The sequence below is a fragment of the Microcaecilia unicolor genome, chromosome 1, assembly GCF_901765095.1.
Source record: "Microcaecilia unicolor chromosome 1, aMicUni1.1, whole genome shotgun sequence".
Lineage (NCBI taxonomy): Eukaryota > Metazoa > Chordata > Amphibia > Gymnophiona > Siphonopidae > Microcaecilia > Microcaecilia unicolor.
Window position 1 is genome coordinate 427,984,460 of NC_044031.1, and position 23,397 is coordinate 428,007,856.

The 23,397-nt window shown below is 49.5% G+C and overlaps 1 protein-coding gene across 1 annotated transcript in view; it reads right to left on the minus strand.

Moving 5' to 3' along the window:
* LOC115460313 (biogenesis of lysosome-related organelles complex 1 subunit 4-like) overlaps positions 1-16,336 on the minus strand; it is a 61,881-nt gene extending 45,545 nt beyond the window's left edge. The window contains exons 1-2 of the mRNA XM_030190103.1: positions 16,073-16,336; positions 410-481 (exon numbers count right to left, since the gene is read on the minus strand). Coding sequence (XP_030045963.1) covers positions 410-481; positions 16,073-16,318 — 318 coding nt within the window. The 5' untranslated portion in view covers positions 16,319-16,336. The remainder of the gene's footprint in view (positions 1-409; positions 482-16,072) is intronic.
* Between the last annotated feature and the right edge of the window lie 7,061 nt (positions 16,337-23,397).

Below are 23,397 nucleotides of genomic sequence, written 5' to 3' on the forward strand. Positions count from 1 at the left end.
CAGTAGGCAAGGCCTCAGAGCACAGTAGAGGTTGACAGTCTCCAGTCTGCTCCTATCCATGCGATCAGGCCCCAGGAAGAGGTCTAACTGAAAAAAAAAAAGGTTTATTGGGGGGGGGGGAGGGGGATGGAAGGAGGAGGAGAACGGTCTCTGGAAACCATCCATCCAGGTCACCGTGTGAGGTCTGGATTGTCTTCAGGAAGCAGACGTGCATTGAAACTGCAGCAGCTACAACATAGTTCTAGCTTCCTCTTATGATTACTGTTTCCATACGGGCTGACAAAATCTGCTATGATAATCTCTACAACCCACCATGTCCCCAGGACACACTGAATCCAAAAGAACAATGTTAATCTCCATGAAGGGACACAGTACGTGCTAGAATACCAGTCTGAAAACTAATACATACCATGTCTAACATCCCCACAAATTCATCAACTCTCGTTAATAAATCTTCTAGGCTCTTCTCCAAAGTTTCTATCTGAAAAAGATACATTTAGTAAAAGTTTACCATCTCCAATATCAATTCAAGATGCCACAGTCTGACATTTTTACACTTGACATTCCACATTTCCATCTTGTGAACATCTTAACATAAATCATGCTACATAAACAGAATACATACATGCAAAAGTACATCTACTACTCTTTTTGTAATGGTCGCATATAAGATATAACATCAATGTTTAAATTGGAATACGCTCCCAAGTTATACAAACAATGGCCTGTTCAGTGTCGATCACAAAGAAATTTGTCATTATACTAGGTTTAATTGATAACTATCTAAAACCAACAGAAAAAAGCTTGGCAGAAGAGCAAATTACCTTGCTTTCCAAAGGGGGAAGTATCATAATTTTAAATGCAACTCAAGAGCAATGAAATTCTATAATTCAGGCTCTAAACAACTAAACTTGCCCTGCCTCATTAATCTTATTTCTGCCAAGGATATGGATGACAGCAAGAGTTGAGAGGGTAGTGTAACCTCCCTGGCTCACGAGGATGTAAGAGTTGTGACAAATAAACCAGGTCAAATGATTAATGCATTAAAAAAAATTGATGACTTGGGGGGGAGACAGGGGAGGGAGGGAGGAGTCAAGATGGTGCCCTGAACCTTCTCTTTTTTTTTTCTTTTATCTTTGCCCTTGTGAGGTGCATCCACATCATGAAGATGGTGAAACAGAAATGAAGGGCTAGGACTTTTCCAGCAGAACCCTTGCCTTCACTCCTAGGGCAGCAAACCATTTTCTACGAGCACAACCTACTACAATGGGTGAAGTGCCTGCTGAAGTTGGTAAAGGAGCAACCACCCAGTTTGGGCATAATGCTTCTCCGTCCACCTGAATGGCCTTTTCCCAGTCTCTTTGGGGTATCCTGTACAGCCAGCAAAAAATTGAGATGTGGACCAATGACTGCTGTATAACAGAAGATAGTAACTGTAACATTCTCTAGTGATCAATGTAACACCAATTTTTTTAAAGGGTTCCACTGGATTATCAAAAGGCATTTGACAAAGTACCTCATATAAACGATTCCGGAGGAATTTAGAAAGTCATGGGATAGGAGAAAATTTCCTATTGTGATGAAAAACTGGTTAAAAGATAGAAAAAAGAGAGTAGGGTTAAATAGTGAGTATTCTCAATGAAGAAGGGTAGATAGTGGGGTTCTGCAGGGGTTTGTGCTGGGACTGCTGCTTTTTAACATATTTATAAATGATCTAGAGACGGGAATAACTAGTGAGGAGTTACATTTCCTGATGACAAAGTTATTAAAGAAACCCGGTTAGGTGTTATGCATAAACGGGCCTTTTTTAAGTTGCCACAGATCTTTGGAATACAATTCCTATAGCCTTCGACGATTTAAATGCCTGTTAAAAGCATATTTGTTTGCTAATGCATTTTCGTGCAGTTAGTTTGGGAGAGTTACTGTTATTACTTATGATTAATTCTTTAAGAATTGTGAGCTTTCCTATAACCATTGAAGTTCCCTTTCAATTTCTTATTTTTTTTATTTAGTTGTATTTTACAATTTTATTGAAAAGTGCTTTGATATAAAATTTATACAATGTGGTATAGTTAAGTTTTAAAAAACTCTAAAAACACTGTCTGATTTGCGAGTCATTTGTGACTTTCAGTTATCTGAGGATTCTACGAACATCAAGAAGCTTCAAGGAAGCTTCAATTCTGGTCGCCGCATCTCAAGAAAGATATAGTAGAATTGGAAAAGGTGCAGAGAAGGGCGACTAAAATGATAGCAGGGATGGGACGACTTCCCTATGAAGAAAGATTAAGGAGGCTAGGGCTATTCAGCTTGGAGAAGAGACGGCTGAGGGGAGACATGATAGAGGTATATAAAATAATGAGTGGAGTGGAACAGGTGGATGTGAAGCGTCTGTTCATGCTTTCCAAAAATACTAGGACTAGGGGGCATGCGATGAAACTACAGTGTAGTAAATTTAAAACAAATCGGAGAAACTTTTTCTTCACCCAACGTATAATTAAACTCTGGAATTCGTTGCCGGAGAAAGTGGTGAAGGCGGTTAGCTTAGCAGAGTTTAAAAAGGGGTTGGACAGTTTCCTAAAGGACAAGTCCATAAACCGCTACTAAATGGACTTGGGAAAAATCCACAATTCCAGGAATAACATGTATAGAATGTTTGTACGTTTGGGAAGCTTGCCAGGTGCCCTTGGCCTGGATTGGCCGCTGTCGGGTCTTTTCCCAGTATGGCATTACTTATGTAAGCTTTTTCGCCCTCTCTACGAAAAAACAGAAGCTCCACAAATTGGTTGAGATGAAATGATACCACTTTTGGAAGAAAGGAAGGAGCTGTGTGCAAGGAGACCTCCCCCACCCCACCTCCGAAAAGTGGAGAAAGGGATCCTGAAACGAAAGAGCCTGAAGATCCGAAACCCTACGTGCCGACGCAATAGCCACCGAGAATGCTGTCTTTAGTGTAAGATCTTTCAAGGCGGCCTTCTGGAGTGGCTCAAAAGGAGGCTTTAGAAGAGCCTGAATTAAGGTTCCACTCTGGACACAGTGTATGAAAGGGAGGCTGCAAACAGCCTGCTCCCCATAAGAAATCAAACGATATCCAAATGAGCCACAAGAAATGTCCTTTGCAGTCAGTCCCTGAAAAGGTCAAAACCGCAACCTCAACTTTTAGAGAACCCAATACCAATCCTTTCTGAAAGCCTGCCTAGAGAAATACTAGGATGTGTGCAATCTGAGCAGAGGAGGGAGAAAGTCCATACTCAGAACACCAGCTCTTGAACATCCTCCACACTCTTGCATAAACCAAGGATGTAGCGCATTTCTGAGCCTGATGCACAGTAACAATGACTGAATCGAATAACCTTTTCATCTCAACTGAGCCCTTTCAATGGCCAAGCTCATAGGCGGTCGGTGGCCCAACTGTTTGGGGAGGCTAAAGGGGGCGGGGTTAGGGGTGGAGCTTAAATCCATAATTGTCTGATCACACACAGAAAAAAAATAAATAAAAATAAATGTCACAATTAATACCTTTTATTAAATTTAGATATGTTATGTATCATATGTCAAAGAATAAAGTGGTTGCTCAAAGCATATACTAACCACAATCACTCAACTCCAAAACACTATGCACAACTTTGTGCAAAAACACACTCTGAACCTTACTGTACCATAAATATTACACTGGGCAGAACCTAATACACCAATATACCACCCATACGGAAAATGCAGACCGTCAACAATATTGAAACAAGGGATCATAATATCACAATTCTCATGTAGAGCCACAAAACATCCTAATTCATGTTTAATGTGGGATAAAATGTCATAAAGGTAAAATTATGTATAATCATACCTGATAATTTTCTTTCCATTAATCATAGCTGATCAATCCATAGACTGGTGGGTTGTGTCCATCTACCAGCAGGTGGAGATAGAGAGCAAACTTTTGCCTCCCTATATGTGGTCATGTGCTGCCGGAAACTCCTCAGTATGTCGATATCAAAGCTCCATCCGCAGGACTCAGCACTTAGAGAATTACACCCACGAAGGGACACTCTGCCCAGCTCACCACCGCCGAAACGGGGGAGGGGAATTAACCCAGCTCATCCCCACACAAGTGGGGGAGGGGAATCCGTCCAGCTCATCCCCGCGGAGCGGGGGAGGGACACCACATCCGCCGATGCGGGGGGATCTGGCTTATCCTGCAACCGCAACCGCGGGAGGAGCTGACTGACCCTAACACCGCCGAAGCGGGAGGGGTACAAAGCTGCCCTACAGCCGCACGAAGCGGGAGGGAGTGCCGGCAGAATTTATGTCTCAATCCAGCCCCGTAAAACGGAGGGGAGAGGAATGCAGCAGCTCACTGTAACACAAAGTCGTCTCAACTCTTGAAGAATCCAAGTGAAAGAAGAACTTGAACACGAAGTCCTCCTGAAGTAACTGAAGGCTAAACTTGAACCTAAAATTCAACCAGAATATAAACAGTACAGATATCTGGGAGGGGCTATGGATTGATCAGCTATGATTAATGGAAAGAAAATTATCAGGTATGATTATACATAATTTTACCTTCCATATCATCAAGCTGATCAATCCATAGACTGGTGGGATGTACCGAAGCAGTACTCACCCAGGGCGGGACATAGAAATCCCTGACCTCAACACTGAAGCTCCAAACCGGGCCTCCGTCCGTGCAGCCACAGTCAAACGGTAATGCTTGGAGAATGTATGAGCCGAAGCCCACGTTGCCGCCTTGCATATCTCTTCCAAGGAGACGGATCCGGCCTCTGCCATCGAGGCCGCCTGAGCTCTCGTGGAGTGAGCCTTCAGCTGGATAGGCGGCACCTTCCCCGCGGCCACATAAGCCGCTGCAATGGCTTCCTGGACCCATCTTGCCACTGTAGGCTTAGCAGCCTGCAGACCCTTACGAGGACCTGCAAACAGGACAAACAGATGATCCGATTTCCGGAAATCATTGGTCACTTCCAAGTATCTGATGATGACTCGTCTCACATCCAGATATTCAAGAGCGGAGTACTCCTCTGGGTAGTCCTCCCTACGAAAGGAAGGGAGACAGAGCTGCTGATTCACATGGAAGCGAGAACCAATCTTGGGCAGGAAGGAAGGCACTGTGCGAATAGTCACTCCTGCCTCAGTGCACTGCAGAAAAGGCTCTCGACATGAGAGCGCCTGGAGCTCGGAAACTCTTCTGTCTGAAGTGATAGCCACCAAAAAGACTGCTTTCAACGTCAGGTCTTTCAGAGATGCCCTCGACAAGGGTTCCAAAGGCGGCTTCTGCAATGCTCTTAGCACCAGGTTGAGATTCCACGCAGGCACCACTGAGTGCAGAGGAGGGCGCAGGTGATTAACTCCCTTGAGAAAGCGCACCACATCTGGCTGCGAAGCCAGGGAAGCACCCTTCAGGCGGCCCCTGAAGCAAGCCAGAGCCGCTACCTGGACTTTAAGGGAACTGAGCGACAGGCCTTTCTCCAGACCTTCTTGCAGGAACGCCAACACTGAAGAAATTGGAGCAGTGAAGGGAGAAAGTGAGCCTGCTTCACACCATGCTGCAAAGATACGCCAAACCCTGGCGTAAGCAGTAGAAGTAGAGCGCTTCCTCGCTCTCAGCATAGTGGCGATGACCTTGTCTGAGAAGCCCTTCTTCCTCAGACGCTGCCGCTCAATAGCCAGGCCGTAAGACCAAAGGGAGAGGGATCCTCCATCACCACGGGACCCTGATGTAACAGGCCCTGCTCCACTGACAGCCGCAGAGGATCGTCGACTGAGAGCCTGAACAAGTCCGCATACCAGGGACGTCTGGGCCAATCCGGACCCACCAGGATTACCCTGCCGGGATGCTTTGCCACCCGGTCTAGCACCCTGCCCAACATGGGCCAGGGCGGGAACACATAGAGGAGCTCTTGTGTCGGCCACTGTTGGAGAAGAGCATCTACTCCCAGGGATCGAGGGTCCCGTCCTCTGCTGAAAAAGTGCGGCACTTGGCCATTGGCCGATGACGCCATCAGATCTAGGCTCGGCTGGCCCCAGCGCTTCGTGATGTCCAAGAACGCCTGAGCAGATAGTTGCCACTCTCCGGGCTCCAAGGTATGGCGACTGAGAAAGTCCGCCTTGACATTCATGACTCCGGCAATGTGGGCCGCTGAAAGCTGCTCCAGGTTCGCTTCCGCCCACTGGCAAAGACTCATAGCCTCCTTGGCTAGAGGGGCGCTCTGGTACCTCCCTGGCGGTTGATATAGGCCACAGCCGTGGCATTGTCCGACAGGACCCGTACAGGCTTCAACACGAGTACCGGGATGAACTCCAATAACACCAAGCGAATGGCTCTGAGTTCCAGGAGGTTGATAGACCACTTGCCTCTGCAGGAGACTAGAGCCCCTGCGCTGTCCTTCCAAGCAGTGGGCTCCCCAGCCCATCAAATAGGCGTCTGTCGTGACGACAATCCACTCCGGGGTCACCAGAGGCAATCCTGCAGACAACTTGTCTGTCTGCGTCCACCAGCTCAGCGCCTTGCGCACTGCTGGGTCCACGGGAAGGCGCACAGCATAATCCTCCGACATCGGAGTCCAGCGCAGCAGCAGAGATAGCTGTAGTGGTCTCATATGAGCCCTGGCCCAGGGCACTACTTCCATCGTGGCCGTCATAGAGCCCAACAGCTGCACGTAGTCCCAAGCCCGAATAGGAGAGGCTACTAGGAACTAGTCCACCTGAGCCTGAAGCTTGACAATCCGATTGTCTGGCAGGAACACTCTGCCCACTTGGGTGTCGAATCGAACTCCCAGATACACCAGGGACTGAGTCGGGCGCAGCTGGCTCTTCTTCCAGTTGATGATCCATCCCAGGGAGCTCAAAAGAGCAACTACCCGGTCCATAGCTTTGCCGCACTCTGCATAAGAGGGGGCTCGGATCAACCAGTCGTCCAGATAAGGATGGACTTGTACTCCTTCCTTTAGCAGGAAGGCCGCTATGACCCCCATTACTTTGGAAAAGGTCCGCGGAGCAGTAGCCAACCCGAAAGGGAGGGCTCTGAACTGGAAGTGTCGTCTCAGGACTGTAAAACGCAGAAAGCGTTGGAGAGGAGGCCAGATGGGAATATGCAGGTACGCTTCCTTGATGTCCAAGGAAGCCAAGAACTCTCCTGCCTTCACTGCCGCTATAACAGAGCGGAGAGTCTCCATGCGAAAGTGCCTCACTTTCCAGGCCCGATTGACCCCTTTGAGGTCGAGGATAGGCCGGACAGAACCTCCTTTCTTTGGAACCACAAAGTAAATGGAGTAACGTCCCTTGCCAATCTGATTTTTTGGCACCGGAACGACCGCACCCAGGCGGATCAGGTTGTCCAAGGTCTGCTGCACTACCACAGCTTGACCGGAGACTTGCAGGGAGAGAGTACAAACCCGTCTCTTAAGGGTTGGCAGAACTCTAGCTTGTAGCCGTCTCTGATGACTTCCAGCACCCACGCGTCTGAAGTTATAGTGGTCCACTCGCCCAGAAACGAGGACAGCCGTCCTCCAATCTGCACTGGGGCGTGGACCAAGGCCCCGTCATTGGGTACGAGACCCTGGGGGAGGACCGGAGGGAGCACCTCCGGGACGGCGGTCTCTGCGAAAGGAATGCTGCTTGGGGGAGAAATTCCTCTTGAAGGAAGAGGGGGCAGAGGAACCCGACTTGCCCGGGCGGTATGGAGGTATCGGGACGAGTACTAACCCGAGCCCTGACCTCTGGTAATTTCTTGCCCTTAGACGTGCCGAGATCGGTCACGATTTTGTCCAGCTCGACCCCAAAGAGCAGCTTGCCTTTAAAAGGCAATCTAGCCAGGCGGGATTTAGAGGCGTGGTCAGCAGACCAATGTTTCAGCCAAAGCCACCGCCGCGCAGAGACTGTCTGAGCCATGCCTTTAGCTGAGGCTCTCCAGACATCATACAGCAAGTCTGCCAAATAGGCTAAGCCCGATTCCAGGGCCGGCCAATCAGCCCTCAAGGAATGATCCGAGGGGGAAGCCCGCTGCACCATAGTCCGGCACGCCCTGGCCACATAGGAGCCGCAAACTGAGGCCTGCAAACTTAAAGCAGCTGCCTCCAAGGACGACCTTAAGGCCGCCTCCAATCTTCTGTCTTGGGCGTCCTTTAGGGCCGTGCCACCTTCCACCGGCAACGCCGTTTCTTAGTCACCGCAGTGATTAAGAATCCACGGTAGGCCACAGATAGGCCTCACGTTCACTCACAGCCAAAGGATAGAGGCGGGACATAGCCCTAGCCACTTTAAGGCTCGTTTCCGGGACATCCCATTGAGCCGCAATTAAGGTTGTGCATGGCATCATGCACGTGGAAGGTTCTAGGCGGGCGCTTCGTCCCCAGCATAATGGCAGAGCCAACAGGGGCTGAGGGAGAGACGTCCTCCGGAGAGGAAATCTTCAAAGTGTCCATGGCCTGTAACAACAGGTTGGGCAAATCCTCTGGGCTAAAAAGCCGCGCTGCAGAGGGGTCATCCGCTCCATCCGAGCGGGGATCTATCTCCTCCAAGGAATCCGCAAAGGATCGTTGGGAGACCTCAGACACGCTGCCCTCATCTACATCGGAGGAGACAAAAGTCCTCCAAGGCCTGGAAATCAACCCGAGGGCGTTTACCTCTGGGAACCTCAACCTCTTATCAGAAGAGGGAGCAGGGGCAGCGTTTTGCATGAGGAAAGCCTGATGCAGCAGCAAAACAAACTCGGGGGAGAAACCCCCCAGACTGTGCACTTCCGCAGCCTGGGCAAACAGCCCTAGAAGCACTCTCAACCGGCGCTCGCAATAGCGGGGAGAGACATGCTGTGCATCCAAAATGGCGTCCGGCGCGAAACTCCGTGAAGGAGCCGCGCGGGAAGAACGGCGCTTAACTTTAGCCGCTTTTGTTGCCGTCGCCCAAATTAAGGGCGTTCATGGCATTAATGTCTCCAACCTCAAGGGCGGCCCCGAAGAAGCCGTCCGAGCCGCTGTGGCCGGCCAAGATGGCGGAGGCGAGGAGCGGGGGATGGGCGTTTATGGCGGGAAAAAACCGCCACGCCGGAGGAACGACCGGGACATTCATCGGTCACTAAACTATCACCCATCAAGGGCGAATCAGGTTGTAAAACCCCCGCATCCCCTCTAGAAGCGCTCCAGCGATCCGGGGAGCGACCCTTTGCGCCCTCACCCTCCGACGCCATTGCCACGAGGAGAAGAATCGGGGAACCCCCTGCCCGCTATAAAAAGGTAAAATTACCTGCTTGCCGCTCCGAGCTGTAACGAACTGGTGTCCCAGTGAGTAGCTGCAATGAACGTTTAAAGAAACGTCGAATTAAACGCCTTTAAAGACGTTTAAAAATATTTTTTTTTTTTTTTTTTTTTAAACAGAGCCAGCGGGAGGGGGGAGAAAAGGAGGGACCTGGCACCACCAGGTTTGCACTTGCTCAAAAGAGCCCTCAACCCCAGGCCTCAACAAAACCTAAGGATTAGGCTTGGAGGCCTAGCCAGAGCTGCTGCTGTGTGTGACCACCACCTGCTGAGATAGAGAACATACTGAGGAGTTTCCGGCAGCACATGACCACATATAGGGAGGCAAAGTTTGCTCTCTATCTCCACCTGCTGGTAGATGGACACAACCCACCAGTCTATGGATTGATCAGCTTGATGATATGGAATAAGTAAATAAACTTTTAATGTTGAACACCTAATTCTCAAAGTGGACATATTCCAAACACTATAATGAAAATAAAATGATCTTTTCTACCTTTGTTGTCTGGTGACTTTGTTTTTCTGATTGTGCTGGCCCAGTATCCGATTCTGCTGCTATCTGTCCTCTTAACTCCGTTTCCAGGGCTTCCTTTCCATTTATTTGTTTACTTTCCGCCTTTGTTCTTCATTTCTTGTCCTACATCCGTAAGTAAAAGCTGGGTCCTCCGCAAACTTGACTGTCCAGTGGATCCAGCTTTTGCCTATTTTCTTCATCCATGTGCAGTTTTTCTACTCTCTTCCTTTTCCGTCAACTCATCTCCTTCTTCACTCCTCCCTCCCCCTCCATGTCCAGCAACCCTCCTCTCCCCTCCCCTCCATCCACCCATGTCCAGCAACTCTCCTCCACCCTGCCCTCTCCTCCCCTTCATCCACCATGTGCAGCAACCCTCCTCTCCCCTCCATTCACCCATGTCCAGCAACCCTCCTCTCCCCTGCCCTCTCCTCTCCCCTTCATCCACCATGTGCAGCAACCCTCCTCTCCCCTCCCCCTCTACACCCCATGTCCAGCAACCCTCCTCTCCTCTCCCCTTCATCCACCATGTCCCGCAACCTCCTCTCCCCTTTGCCCTCTCCTCTCCCCTTCATCCACCATGTCAGCAACCCTCCTCCCCCCTTCCCTCCATCCACCCATGTCCAGCAACCCTCCTCTCCCCTGCCCTCTCCTCTCCCCTTCTTCCACCATGTGCAGCAACCATCCTCTCCCCTCCATTCACCCATGTCCAGCAACCCTCCTCTCCCCTGCCCTTTCCTCTCCCCTTCATCCACCATGTGCAGCAACCCTCCTCTCCCCTCCCCTCTACCCACCCATGTCCAGCAACCCTCCTCTCCTCTCCCCTGCCCTCTCCTCTCCCCTTCATCCACCATGTCCCGCAACCCTCCTCTCCCCTGCCCTCTCCTCTCCCCTTCATCCACCATGTGCAGCAACCCTCCTCTCCCCTTCCCTCCATCCACCCATGTCCAGCAACCCTCCTCTCCCCTGCCCTCTCCTCTCCCCTTCTTCCACCATGTGCAGCAACCCTCCTCTTCTCTCCCGTCTGCCCTCGTTTCCTTCTTGCCCCCCCCCCCCGCCGTACCTTTAAATATTATATTTTTGCTGGAGTTGCGGGCAGCGCCAGCATTGAAGGCATCAGCAGGCTCATCGCGGTTCCAGCAGCCTTCCCTCGCAAGTCGGATGATGGCTCCGCCCTCGTAGAAACAGGAAATATGTCAGAAGAGGGCGGAGCCATCATCCGACTTGCGAGGGAAGGCTGCTGGAACCGCGATGAGCCTGCTGATGCCTTCAATGCAGGCGCTGCCCGCGACTCCAGCAAAAATATAATATTTAAAGGTACGGGGGGCGGCTTAGCCTCCCCAAGCCTCTTATACGGGGCGCCTATGGCCAAGCTGTAAGACCAAAGGGGCACGGTCTTCCATAAGCACCAGACCTTGCTTCAGTAGGCCATGCACCTATAGAAGACAGAGAGGATTCCCGTCCAGCAGTTGAATCAGGTCCACATACCACAGCCTCTGTGGCCAATCCAGGGCTACGAGAATTATTTGACCCTGGTGAAATGTGATCTTTTTCAACATGTGGCGTACCATGGGCCAAGAAGGAAAGACATACAGTAGATGCATCTCTGATCAGAGCTGCTGTGATCCTTTTCAACATGTGGCCTACCATGGGCCAAGAAGGGAAGACATACAGTAGATAAGTCTCTGACCAGAGCTGCAGTATTGCACTGATCCTCATCAAGCCCAGTTTTTTCAACGGCTGAAAAACATGAGAACTTTGGCATTCCTTTTCATCACCATCAAGTCCAGAAGCGGAGAACCCCATTGGTCTGCTATCAGCTGAAAACCCTGGCTGGTTAGTTCCCATTCTCCTGGGTCCAAGGAGTGCCTACTGATAAAGTTCACCTCCACATTCAAGGGCCCAGTGACAAGCACAGAATATTTTTCTTCACCTAACTCATGAGGGAGGCCACCTCCACTGCCATCAGATGGCTTCATGTCCCATCTTTCTTGTTGATATAAGCCACCGCCGTCGCACTGTCAGAGAAAACTTGGACTGCAAAAGGGGTGTGAAGGTGCATAAGGCATTCCGCACTGCGCTGAGCTCCAAGCGATTTATCACAGACTCCTTTTCTGTTCAGGTGTCCTGTGCCAGATGGAACTTGTAATGAGCTCCCCAACCCGACTTGCTGGTGTCTGTTGTCACCACCTCCCACTGTGGAGCTCAGACAGTCAAATTCCTGGGAGACAACCACCACTGCATACTCCGTCTGCAATCAGAGTCCAAGGAAGTTGAAGGTTGCAGAGACCAGTGGTTAAGAGATTTCTGTAATGGCTGCATATAAGCCCTTGCCCATGGCACCACTTCCATTGCTGCTGTCACTGACCCCCAGAACCTGGTTGAAGTCTCAGACCCTGGGCCTGCTTTGACTGAAGAGAAGATGAATCTGTGGAACCAGCTTCGATCTTCTGTGCACTGTGAGGAAAATGCTCTCCCGTGCCATGTCAAATAGAACACCCCAATACTCCAGCATCTGAGTCTGCTCTTCTCAAAACTGATCACCCAAGCCCAACTGTAGAAGATAGACAACTTGTGTCTGTCGCTGCCTGCTGTCCAATTAGGACAATGCAAAAATAAGCCAATCATCGAGATACAGGTGAACTCTTGACACCCTGGTACTGAAGGAAGGCTGCCTTCACCATTATAGAGCCATAGTGAGATCAAAGGGCAAAGTCCTGAACTGGAAGTGACAGCCCAGCACCACAAAACGTAGAAACCTCTGATGCAGCAGCCATATGGGTATATGCAAGTACGCCTCTGACCCCTGTTTGAACTGAGGCTATGACTGCTTTTAGTGTCTCCATGCGAAAGCGGGTCACTTGGAGATTCTATGACCTGACAAAGGTGCCTTTCTTCTTTGGGACTATGAAGCAGACACAGTATCTGCCTTGTCCCCGTTCAGCCTGGGGAACTGGAACTGTAGCATGGAAGGCCAGCAAGGAACCTACAGTGGCCTGAATCTTGACTGCCTTAATTCCTTTTCAACAAGGGGAGTGCAAGTAGAGGGAAGCAACTGGATGGGAGAACTCCAACTTGTAACCTTCTGTAAGAATATCCAGAACCCACTGACTGATCTGACATGATTTTAGCTCACTCCTCCTGAAACTCCTAAAGACGTCCTCCTACTGGAGGAACAGAAGAGTGGACCAGCTTTGCATCATTGTGAAGCTCTGGAAGCATCAGGCGCTCTAGCTGACTAAGAGGAGGACTTCCTGTCTACATGAAAGGAAGGCTGGCATACCAATTCTGACCATATTGCTGACGACCAGGCCGGTACCATTTGCTGTCTTGAAATCGAGATCGAGAGCCCCATGAAGAAAGAGAGCTGTGGCTTTAGTTTCCCCCAGTTTTTTCACCAAGTCTGAGATCTTCTCCAAACAGCCACTTGCCCCAAAAGGGCAGTTTAACTGGATGTGACTAACTTTGCACGCACTGCCCAATGCTGCAACCACAGTTGCCAATGTGCCATGACAGTGAAAGACATACTGTGAGTTGTAACCCGTAACATATCATAAATAGCATCCACCAAGTAGACCAACCCCACTTCCAGCTGAGCGTTATGGTGCCCATCTTCTGTTATATAGAAAAAAAAGTGAGGATAAACCAAGGAGGAATACCAAAACTTTATTAAGGATCTTCAAGAAACGACACGACACGGCCGTGTTTCGGCCCAAAGGCCTGCCTCAGGGGTCTTAATCAATCTCAGGTGTAGCTCAATTATTAAGCAATACAATGCCTCCTTCAATCTCTTCTACTACTTCAAATACGATCTTACCTAGAGTGCCGGACTAAAAAAGGTTTTAAAAAAAGGGAAACAAAAATCCTAGGCACCAGAGACAAATTTCTAGTTGCCATAGCAGCCTGGATTCTGGGATTTGTCCAGCTTTGTATTAAGATATGATTTTGTGTGGTGTGTGTGGGAGGGAGGTCAAGATAGCAAGCTTGTCTAGTTTCAAATTTGCCCTTTGTCAGTAGTGATTGAAAGTCATTTTAAATTTAATAGAATCAGTCAATCTAATTCTTAGCTACCAATCACAACAGGCTGTCAGAACTGGTAGCATGGGCAGTGGCCAAACACTGGGTGTGTAATGACTTGTCATGACAACAATAAAGGTGATTCCTCTTTGGCAGGCCATGTTTGCACAGCTTCTGCCATACTGTGCTGAAGGCCAGCACATTAACCCATTAGTGCCCAATGTTTCCATAATAAGTGCCCATATGGGAACACTGGGCACTAATGGGTTAACTGGTTTGTTGGGAGAAGAGGGCTAGCTGAGGTGGAAGGTAGGGCCTAGGGTGTGGCCAATTTTAATGGAAGAGGGAAGACAGCGCAATGGGGAGGAATGAGCTAAGAGATACTGGGCATGACAAAGCTGGGGGAGGAGAGCGCAAGATTGGGCAAGGGCGGGGAAGATATAAACAAGACTGAGTGCATCAAGGTAGTGTTTCCCAAGTCCAGTCCTTGAGTACTCCTTGCCAGTCAGGTTTTCAGGATATCTACAATGAATATGCATGAGAGATTTGCTTACACTACCTCCATTATATGCAAATCTCTCAAGCATATTCATTGTGGAAACCTGACTAGCAATGGGTACTCCAGGACCGGACTTGGGAAACACTGCATTAAGGGCCCGATTTACACAGCCTTATTTTTCCTTAAATAAGGAATGGGAAAACAGCCTTAGTAAATCAGGCCCTGACGAATCTGCAGTAGACCTCAGAAAATATTCTCCACTCTTCCCTTCAGTGAAGACAATTGGGATGGGGGAGGTTAGGGAAGCTCTCGGCTACTGACTCCTAAATTTTTGTGCTAGCTCCTAAATTCAAAGGAAAATTGGCAAGGCCTACCTTAATACATTAGAACAGGGTTTCTTTACCGTTTTTGGTTCCTGTGCCCTTTTAACTAATCAATAAAACCCTCACAACTCCTTCCCAAACTACATATCCACTAGCGACTACTGACAGCTACATATACGCTTTGACTTACTTTATTCACAACACTCAGCCTACAGCACAAAAGAACAAATGACATATTTAAATATGCTTGAATTTAAAGAAAACAAATTGGGGCCATTTCTCCCCTTACAGACTTCAGTTGTCACTGATGTTCTCTTTTGAAAAAGCTAAGAAGGATTCAGTGACAGGGAAACAAGTATACTGACCTAGAAATTCAAACTTGAAAAAACAGAGGGACCAAAAAGTACATTATAATTTTACATGCTGCAAACACTTAACGTTCTTCCTTGCCCCACAACATAGATGCCAGCTTTGTAGCCACTTCACACCCAGCACTGAACCAACTTTTTTTTTTACAGTATCTAAGACACAGGAACAGGTAGCCTATCCTGAGTCTGGCACTCCCATTTTGAAGTCAGCTGTGATGCCCGACACTGCTACCCAGTGATAACTCTCCTGAAGGCTGGCTTCTAGGCTTTAAAGCCATGAACCCCCTCCCCTAATCTGCGTTATCCTGGGCCAGAGCCGAATTGCGTAGCTTTGAGCAAGAATTTGCAGCCAGGGAGTGGGTCACTCGCCAGCCCTTGACCTCAGGACATAGGTGCCAACTTTTCAAAATTATTGGGGGTGCTAAGCCCAGTGGAAATAATCCTTCCTTGGACACATACAAGGAATTTTCTCAGTATTGGGGGGGGGGGGGGTGCTCAAGCACCCACAGCAGAGGCGTATGTAGACCTGCCATTTTGGGTGGGTCCAGAGTTAACCTGGGTTCCCACCCCAACCCCTGAACATACATACAATATAGTGTTTTTTTTTAATGACCTGACGTCTGCCCATTTTCTCTCTGAACCCCATCCCCCGGTCCTACCTCAGAGCCATTGCCCATTGCAATTCCTATAGGCAACCTGCGCCAGCCCTGCAGGTTTCTCTCTACCACATTCCCACCAAAAAAACAAGAAGTGACATCACTGAGGGCAGGACATGATAGCGAGAAGCCTGCAGGGTGCAGGATGCTGCCAGCAGTGGCTCTGAGGTACACTGGGAGGACGAGGGTAGAGATGGGCAGATGCCAGGCCACGAGTGAAGAGGGAGAGAGAGTAGTGAGGCGCTACCACTGATTTTGGGGGGTTTCATGGGCTGCTGACTGGGTGGGCCCGAGGCAAGAATGGGTGGGCCTGTGCCCACCCACCCACGCCCACTCTTAGCTACACCACTGACCCACAGCACCTACAGAATTGGCTCCTATGCCTCAGGGTTCTATCCAACGGCACCTCTGACGTCAGCGCCTTCCCCCATCTCTCACCTCGTCGGAGAAGCAACTCTGCAGCACATACGAGCTGTATTCAGCGGCGGTTCGACTGAGCAGCGCTTGGAAGCCCCCGGCCCCCGGTTCTTTCCCTTCCTCTTCGCCTAACCCGGAAGCGTTGCTGTGGCTTTGCGAAACGTTGCCGCTATCCCGGCCGCTGTTCTGCAACTCTTCTTCCTCCCCCTCTCCCTCCGCTTTCGCCTCTAGCGCTCCAGCTGCCTCACTTCGCTGCGAACGCTCCATTCTGAAGTTGCCAGCAGGGTTGCCAGGTGGAAAATTTTTTTCTAGCCCAATCCAGCACAAAAACCAGCCCAAAACCCGCCCAAACACAAACCCCGCCCCTGACACCCCCACCCCCGCGTCATCACCCCCGCCCCCGCCGTCATCGGCCCCGCCCCCGCCGTCACCGGCCCCGCCTCCCCCGTCATCGGCCCCGCCTCCCACATCATCGGCCCCGCCTCCCCGTCATCGGCCCCGCCTCCCACGTCATCGGCCCCGCCTCCCACGTCATCGGCCCGCCCAAAACGTCACTAACCCCGCCTCCCACGTCATCGGCCCGCCCAAAAAAACGTCACTAACCCCGCCCAAAAAACGTCACTAACCCCGCTCCCCCGCGGCCGAAAAAGGCAAAAATCAGCCCAAAAAAACCGCCCAGAAACCCAAAAAGCCGCCCAAAAACCGCAACCCGCCGCGGGCAAAAATTTCCCGCGGCGGGTCGCGGAAAACCGCCCAATTGGGCGGTAAAACCGCCCACCTGGCAACACTGGTTGCCAGTTAGCCGCAATTCCAGCACCCTCACACTCACCCGCCAGACCCCCCCCCGTACCACGTGACGAGAGAGAGTGCTACCGGAGCCGCTCAGGATCAAACTTTCTCGGGTCAGCGACTGCGTGAGGTGAAGGAGGAGGTAGCGGTGCGGACCTGCAGGGAAAGTTTCAGTTGCTTCCTTGAGTTAGGGGAGAGCTGGGCATGTAGGTAACTATTTCTGTGCGGGAATCATAGGAGCCGGCGCTGTGGGTGCTTGAGCACCCCCAATATTGAGAAAATTCCATGTATATGTCCAGGGAGGGGTTATTTCCATTGGGATTAGCACCCCCAATAATTTTGAAAAGTTGGCTCCTATGGCGGGAATAAATTATTTTTGGTTAGTGCGGGCGCTGCAGGGCAGGGTTTCGTGTGGGACGAAAGTAAAACCCAGATCATTCGCACTCAGGGCTGGGGGCACTTCCACAGGGTTTATAGCACCATGTAGCAGCCGGGACGACCGAGAAGAAGTTGAGTACTGATATTAAGGGCATGTGCGTTGCAGGGATGCTGAAATAGGGTAGTAGTGGTGTGTGTAAATTGCTTGAAGATAAATTTGTACCCTTTCATTTTATCCCACTAAAGAATGTGGTCTCTAAAACCCACACAGGAAGGAAAGGATGAGGAGCCAGTGGAGGAAACTGTGACCCTTGAGCTCTGCAATTTACCCCTGGCATGTGTTGTTGAAGCACCTCAGAATTGCTCTCTTGCTGACATGTCCCAAGATACAGGTAGATTGGACAGAGTTACTAAATTTACTCACGCAAATCACAGGTGTGCGCTACCCCGTTGGGGCGGAGACTTGCCTTTTGCATTTTTGCCCCATTGGGATCCATCCAGCGGTTCACTGCCTGGCCTCGGTGTGGCGGGGAAAATCACTCTGGCGTCGGCCTGGAGGAGTCCCCTCCCGCCTCCAGTGGTGAAGGTTATTCATAAAATGGACAATTTATACCAGATGTAAAAAATGACTGCTATATGAACTGGACACATTACACAATTTTATAGACAATGGGACAAATATGTTGTTTGGAGATCCCAGGATGGGATTGATCTTGATGCCTCCAGGCTGATAGTACCACCGGTTTGATTGCCTGGCGAGTTGACAGGCTGATGGACATTTGGGAAGCTAATCATCGGGTGGGGGGTGGGGGTTGGGGGATTTAAAGGCATCTACTATAATAATTTGCACCTCCAACGTTCTGAAGCTGACTGTGGCACACTTAAAGTGAAGCGTTCGTAAAGTTCGTCAGTCTGTCACCATCTCTCTCTGTCCCGCCCTCGCGTCAAAATGTGATGACGTCGAGGGCGGAACAGTGAGAGGGAAGGGCACGCTGCAGAGTTGCCAGGCAAAGGAACGCAACGTCACACGCATGAAGGTGTCATCGTCGTCCCTCCCTTCCAGTTCCAGGCCCCCTCCCTCTGATTTTTAAAAGTCATCTTCACTTACCAAGTCAGGGTTACAGCGGCCGGCAGCAGCAGCAAAACACGTGCAGGCTCGGCCCTTCTCTCTCTTTCTCAGCTGTGGTCCCGCCCTTGCGGAAACAGGAAATGAGGGCGGGACCACAGCTGAGAGAGAGAAGGGCCGAGGGGGATGACCCTGGAACTCGGAGGGAGGGAGGGACGGGAGGCAATCCTGGAACTCGGAGGGATGGGGGACGATCCTGGAACTCGGAGGGACGGGGGGGGGGGATGACCCTGAAACACGGAGGGAGGGGGGGCCCTGGAACACACTCTCAATCTCACACACACACTCGCATCCAGTCTCACTCTCTCTGTCACACACACACACTCACACTCTCTCACACAGTCACTCTCACACAAACTCTCTCAAACATACACACTCCGAGGAAAACCTTGCTAGCGCCTGTTTCATTTCTTTGAGAAACGGGCCTTTTTTACTAGTTTGTTAATATTCAGTTATTGCCATAATTGCTTGATGTGTGATGGTTACTTGAATTTAAAACTTTAATAAAAATAATTAAAAAAAAATTGCCCTCCTGCCCCTGCAGAGCCATGGCTTGATCAGCGCCAGGTGTGGAAGAGGTAGGAGGAGTGGAACGCAGGTATCAACAGACTGCTGTCAGAGGTAGCTGGTCATTTACATTCCACAGATGCCTTATGCAACCAGTGTCATATGCACAATGTGAGCAGCAGAACTTGGTCGGCAACGCACTGTTGAAGGAGTTGCATTCCAGCAAACAGATGGAGAACAGTCTCCAGGAGTTCTGTGATTAACTTGACATGAATTTCCTGGAGCACCAGATGAAGATGCTCTTTCAGGGCCTCTGCCAGGAGCTCAGGTGCGAAGGCTTGCAGGATGAGCCCATAGGCAGTTCCCAAGGTGCAAAGGGTAGGTTTTTTCCTTATCAATTTGAGGCGTATGTGTTAGGTGGGGAGAGCCTGATAGTCACGGACGGGGAGAGGGATCTTGGGGTGATAGTATCTGAGGACCTAAAGGCTATGAAACAGTGCGACAAGGCGGTGGCCGTAGTGAGAAGGTTGCTAGGCTGTATAGAGAGAGGTGTGACCAGCAGAAAAAAGGAGGTTTTAATGCCCCTGTATAAGACGTTGGTGAGGCCCCACCTGGAGTATTGTGTTCAGTTTTGGAGGCCGTACCTTGCGAAGGATGTTAAAAAATGGAAGCGGTACAAAGAAAAGCTACGAGGATGGTATGGGAGTTGCGTTCCAAGACGTATGAAGAGAGACTTGCTGACCTGAACATGTATACTCTGGAGGAAAGGAGGAACAGGGGTGATATGATACAGACGTTCAAATATTTGAAAGGTATTAATCCGCAAACGAATCTTTTCCGGAGAGGGGAAGGCGGTAGAACGAGAGGACATGAAATGAGATTGAAGGGGGGCAGACTCAGGAAAGATGTCAGGAAGTATTTCTTCATGGAGAGGGTGGTGAACGCTTGGAATGCCCTCCCGCGGGAGGTGGTGGAGCTGAAAACGGTAATGGAATTCAAGCATGCGTGGGACAGGCATAAAGGAATCCTGTGCAGAAGGAATGGATCCACAGAAGCTTAGCTGAAATTGGGTGGCGGGGGGAAGAGGGGTTGGTGGTTGAGAGGCTAGGATGGGGGAGGGCAGAGTTATACGGGGTCTGTGCCGGAGCCGGTGATGGGAGGCGGGACTGGTGGTTGGGAGGCGGGAAATACTGCTGCACAGACTTATATGGTCTGTGCCCTGAAAAAGACAGGTACAAATCAAGGTAAGGTATACACATGAGTTTATCGTGGGCAGACTAGATGGACCGTGCAGGTCTTTTTCTGCCGTCATCTACTATGTTACTATGTTATATCCCCCCACCCCCTTAAACATGTGCACTTTTGTCTCCACCCTTGTTATTTTTTTCTCTTAACAGCCAGGACCATCACCTAGCTTCCATTACCACCCTCGTGTCCCAGCCCTTTTCCCAATAGTAAGTATCTTCTTTGACTAGTATATTCATATTTTTTCCCCATACACATTAAGTGCACTTTTTATCGTCTCCAGCCTTGTTATTTTTTTCTTTTAACAGCCAAGACTACCAGCCAGCTTTCATTCCCGGCCCAGCCCTGCTCCCAATCTTCTAGGACCAGTATATTCGTATTATTCCCAACTAACTATTATGTGCATGTCTAATTGTCTTCTTTATATGTGTATAGGTAACCGAGACAGTCTACAAGTCTTACTATCGCCTCTACCAATAGTACCCTCGAGCCCTTCTGTCCTCAGATACAGTATGTTGTGAATTGTTGGTATGCCACAGTATTCTCCACCCCCTCCCCAAACAAAAGCAAGATCCACTAACACTTACGTTTTTCTGCCCCCACAGGAAACTCCATGGCTGTACCCTATGTTGCCTGTCCGAGGTCCCCCCTACAAGCAGCAGGTAGGGTAATGTACTTATGTGTCCCTCGCAATGTTCGATTGACAGGTTTGCAACATGCACTCCTGATGATTCTTTCTTTCTTTCTACCTACAGGGCCACAGCCTAGTCAAACAGTCTTGCCAGACAGTCAGCATGGGACATGGTGAAGACAACATGCAGTAGCAATGCAAGGCCATAAACAAAATTTAATTTAGTCAGAATAATTGTTTTCTCTCTCCATTCAAAAACTCTTCACCCTCCCACCAATAAAAGAACTATGTTTGAGAATGCTTGAATTTTGTAGGAGGATTATTATTGTATTTGAAATAGCATTGCAGGGCCAAAACAAAATTTTATCTATTCAAAGTGATTGTATTCTTTCCCTGTTCCCTCTCCCCCCCCTACTATTAGAACAGCATTTGTAGTCTCCTGAACAGATGAAACATGTTGGGTCATGGAACCAAAGACTGTGCGCACAAGCGGCAGCGACCGACACACGCCACGACACTCTAGCAAAGTACTCCTGGATCAGCTTCTCTCACACCACATTTCCCCTGGTAACATCTGATCCTCTATCTCAGGGGATGTCTACCTCCAGTGGCACATCTATGCCGATCTGGAGTCGATACTTCAGTGCAATATTGTGCAGCATGCAGCACACCGTCATGATGTCCGCCACCTTATCTGGGGAATATTGCAGGAATCCTCCTGAAAGATGCAAGCAGCGGAACTGGCTCTTTAGTACCCCAAAGGTACCCTGAATAATACTGCTGGTTGAGATATGGGACATGTAGCAGTTCTCTGCGTGGTGCTGTGAGCGGGATCAACAGCCATGACTTGCATCCATATTTGGCATCCCCTGGAAGAACATAACAGTGTATTAGTGAGGTCACAGATTCGCTGCCCTCCTCCCCCACTATCCAAAAGAAAGACCCTTCGCCAAAGTCCCGGTGTCACTTTTTAAACAGGATATGCACCCCACCGGCCCTCCCTGCCATATCTGTTACAAGACAATAGCACTCACAAGTAGCTTACAAATTTCTGCCCTGGCGAGCTATTTGCCAGGATATAGGAGTCATGGCAGCTCCTGGGAAACTGTGACACAACATTGAGGATCCTCAGGTTTGCATCGCAGAGCACCTGAACATTCAGCGAATATCCGTTCTTGCGGTTGCGATATTGGATTTCTTTATCCAACGGTGGGGTGAATACCACATGGGTGCTATCAATGGCCCCCAGGACATTAGGCATACCAGCGATCTTGAAAAAGTCCTTTATCTTCTGCTGTTCCTCTTCCTCCACTGGGTATTTAATATACCATCCAACCTTTTTTAAGGAGTCGCAGACCCTGGATTGTAAAGGGAAAAAGGTATAAAGGGAAACATGAATAGACCATCTTTATGAGCCTCCAAAAAGTCACCCTTCTCCAGTTTTGACTTCCTGATTTAAGCAAAGTTCAAAAATGGTGAAATAGGGCAAATGGGGGTCATGATGTATATATTATCTATTTCCTTTTTTTTTCTTTCACTATCTAGAACATTGATGGAAATGGGATAGAAGTGGAGGAGCACTGTGGAGTGAGAAGGCGATGGGGAGGAGCTAGAGAATATGGGGGATGGAAATAAAACTACTACTACCTGGGCCAGATGTCTTGAAACAGTAGACTGGTCCACACCGCTGTTACCTCCTAGCACATGCTGGAATGTCCCTGTGGCAAGGAACTGCAGGACAATCAGCAGCTTCACCAGGCCAGGTACTGCATGGGATCTCACTGTGGGTGGGTCTATATCAGCTCGGATCTCCTCATAAAGCTCATATAGAGCTGTTCGGGTCATGCGGTAACGTCTGATATGTCTTCTAAGGCCACCCAAGGATTGAACACACAGCAGCGGGGACAGGCAAAAGGCGAGATCACTGGCTACCTTGGCTCCCCAGAGTTGTCAGCTCACCTTGGCTCATCGTCAAAGTCCAGCTGTGCCAGGTAGAATCCACCATCCATTCCTCCTGTTGCAACGAGTGAGACATGAAAACAAGTCACACTTGTGAGACAAATGCATACAATGCACTCACTGATTTGTAAGGTGTATATTTCCTGTACAATGCTTTTTTATGACACATCTCCCCAGGATTCTTTGCCATGCTCACCCACCATAACCTCTAGTGTACACGTCATATGTGTGTGCCCACATGGGCGACATCACAAGGACTTATTTTTCCATAAGAGCATGACATCATTGGTTGTTTTTTTTTTTTGATGAAGGCACAGACTTTCCGCCAGGGTTAAGAAACAGCATTGAATTCTTATTACTAGGCATTTCAGAAAATAACATGCACCCCCCCCCCCCTCAGTACTTTTGGCATGGGAATACCCAACTCCTCATTACTTCAGCCACAGCTTACCTGCCTACCCCCGTCCTATATGGTCACACAAAGAACACATTTTGAACAGTTACAAACTTCTCTTTAGTAAAACAGCAATAGTTAGAAATAACAGGGGTGGGGTGAATATATACAAGGGGGGCATTTTTTAAGGGGGTGGGTTCCAAATGGGGGCAAGGGAGGGAAGGAGGGGACAGGGAGAAGGATGGGGCTCTGGGGAGGAGGGAGGGTCATGGGTGTGGCCCAGCCCAGGCATACATGGGAACAGAGATACTCAGAGC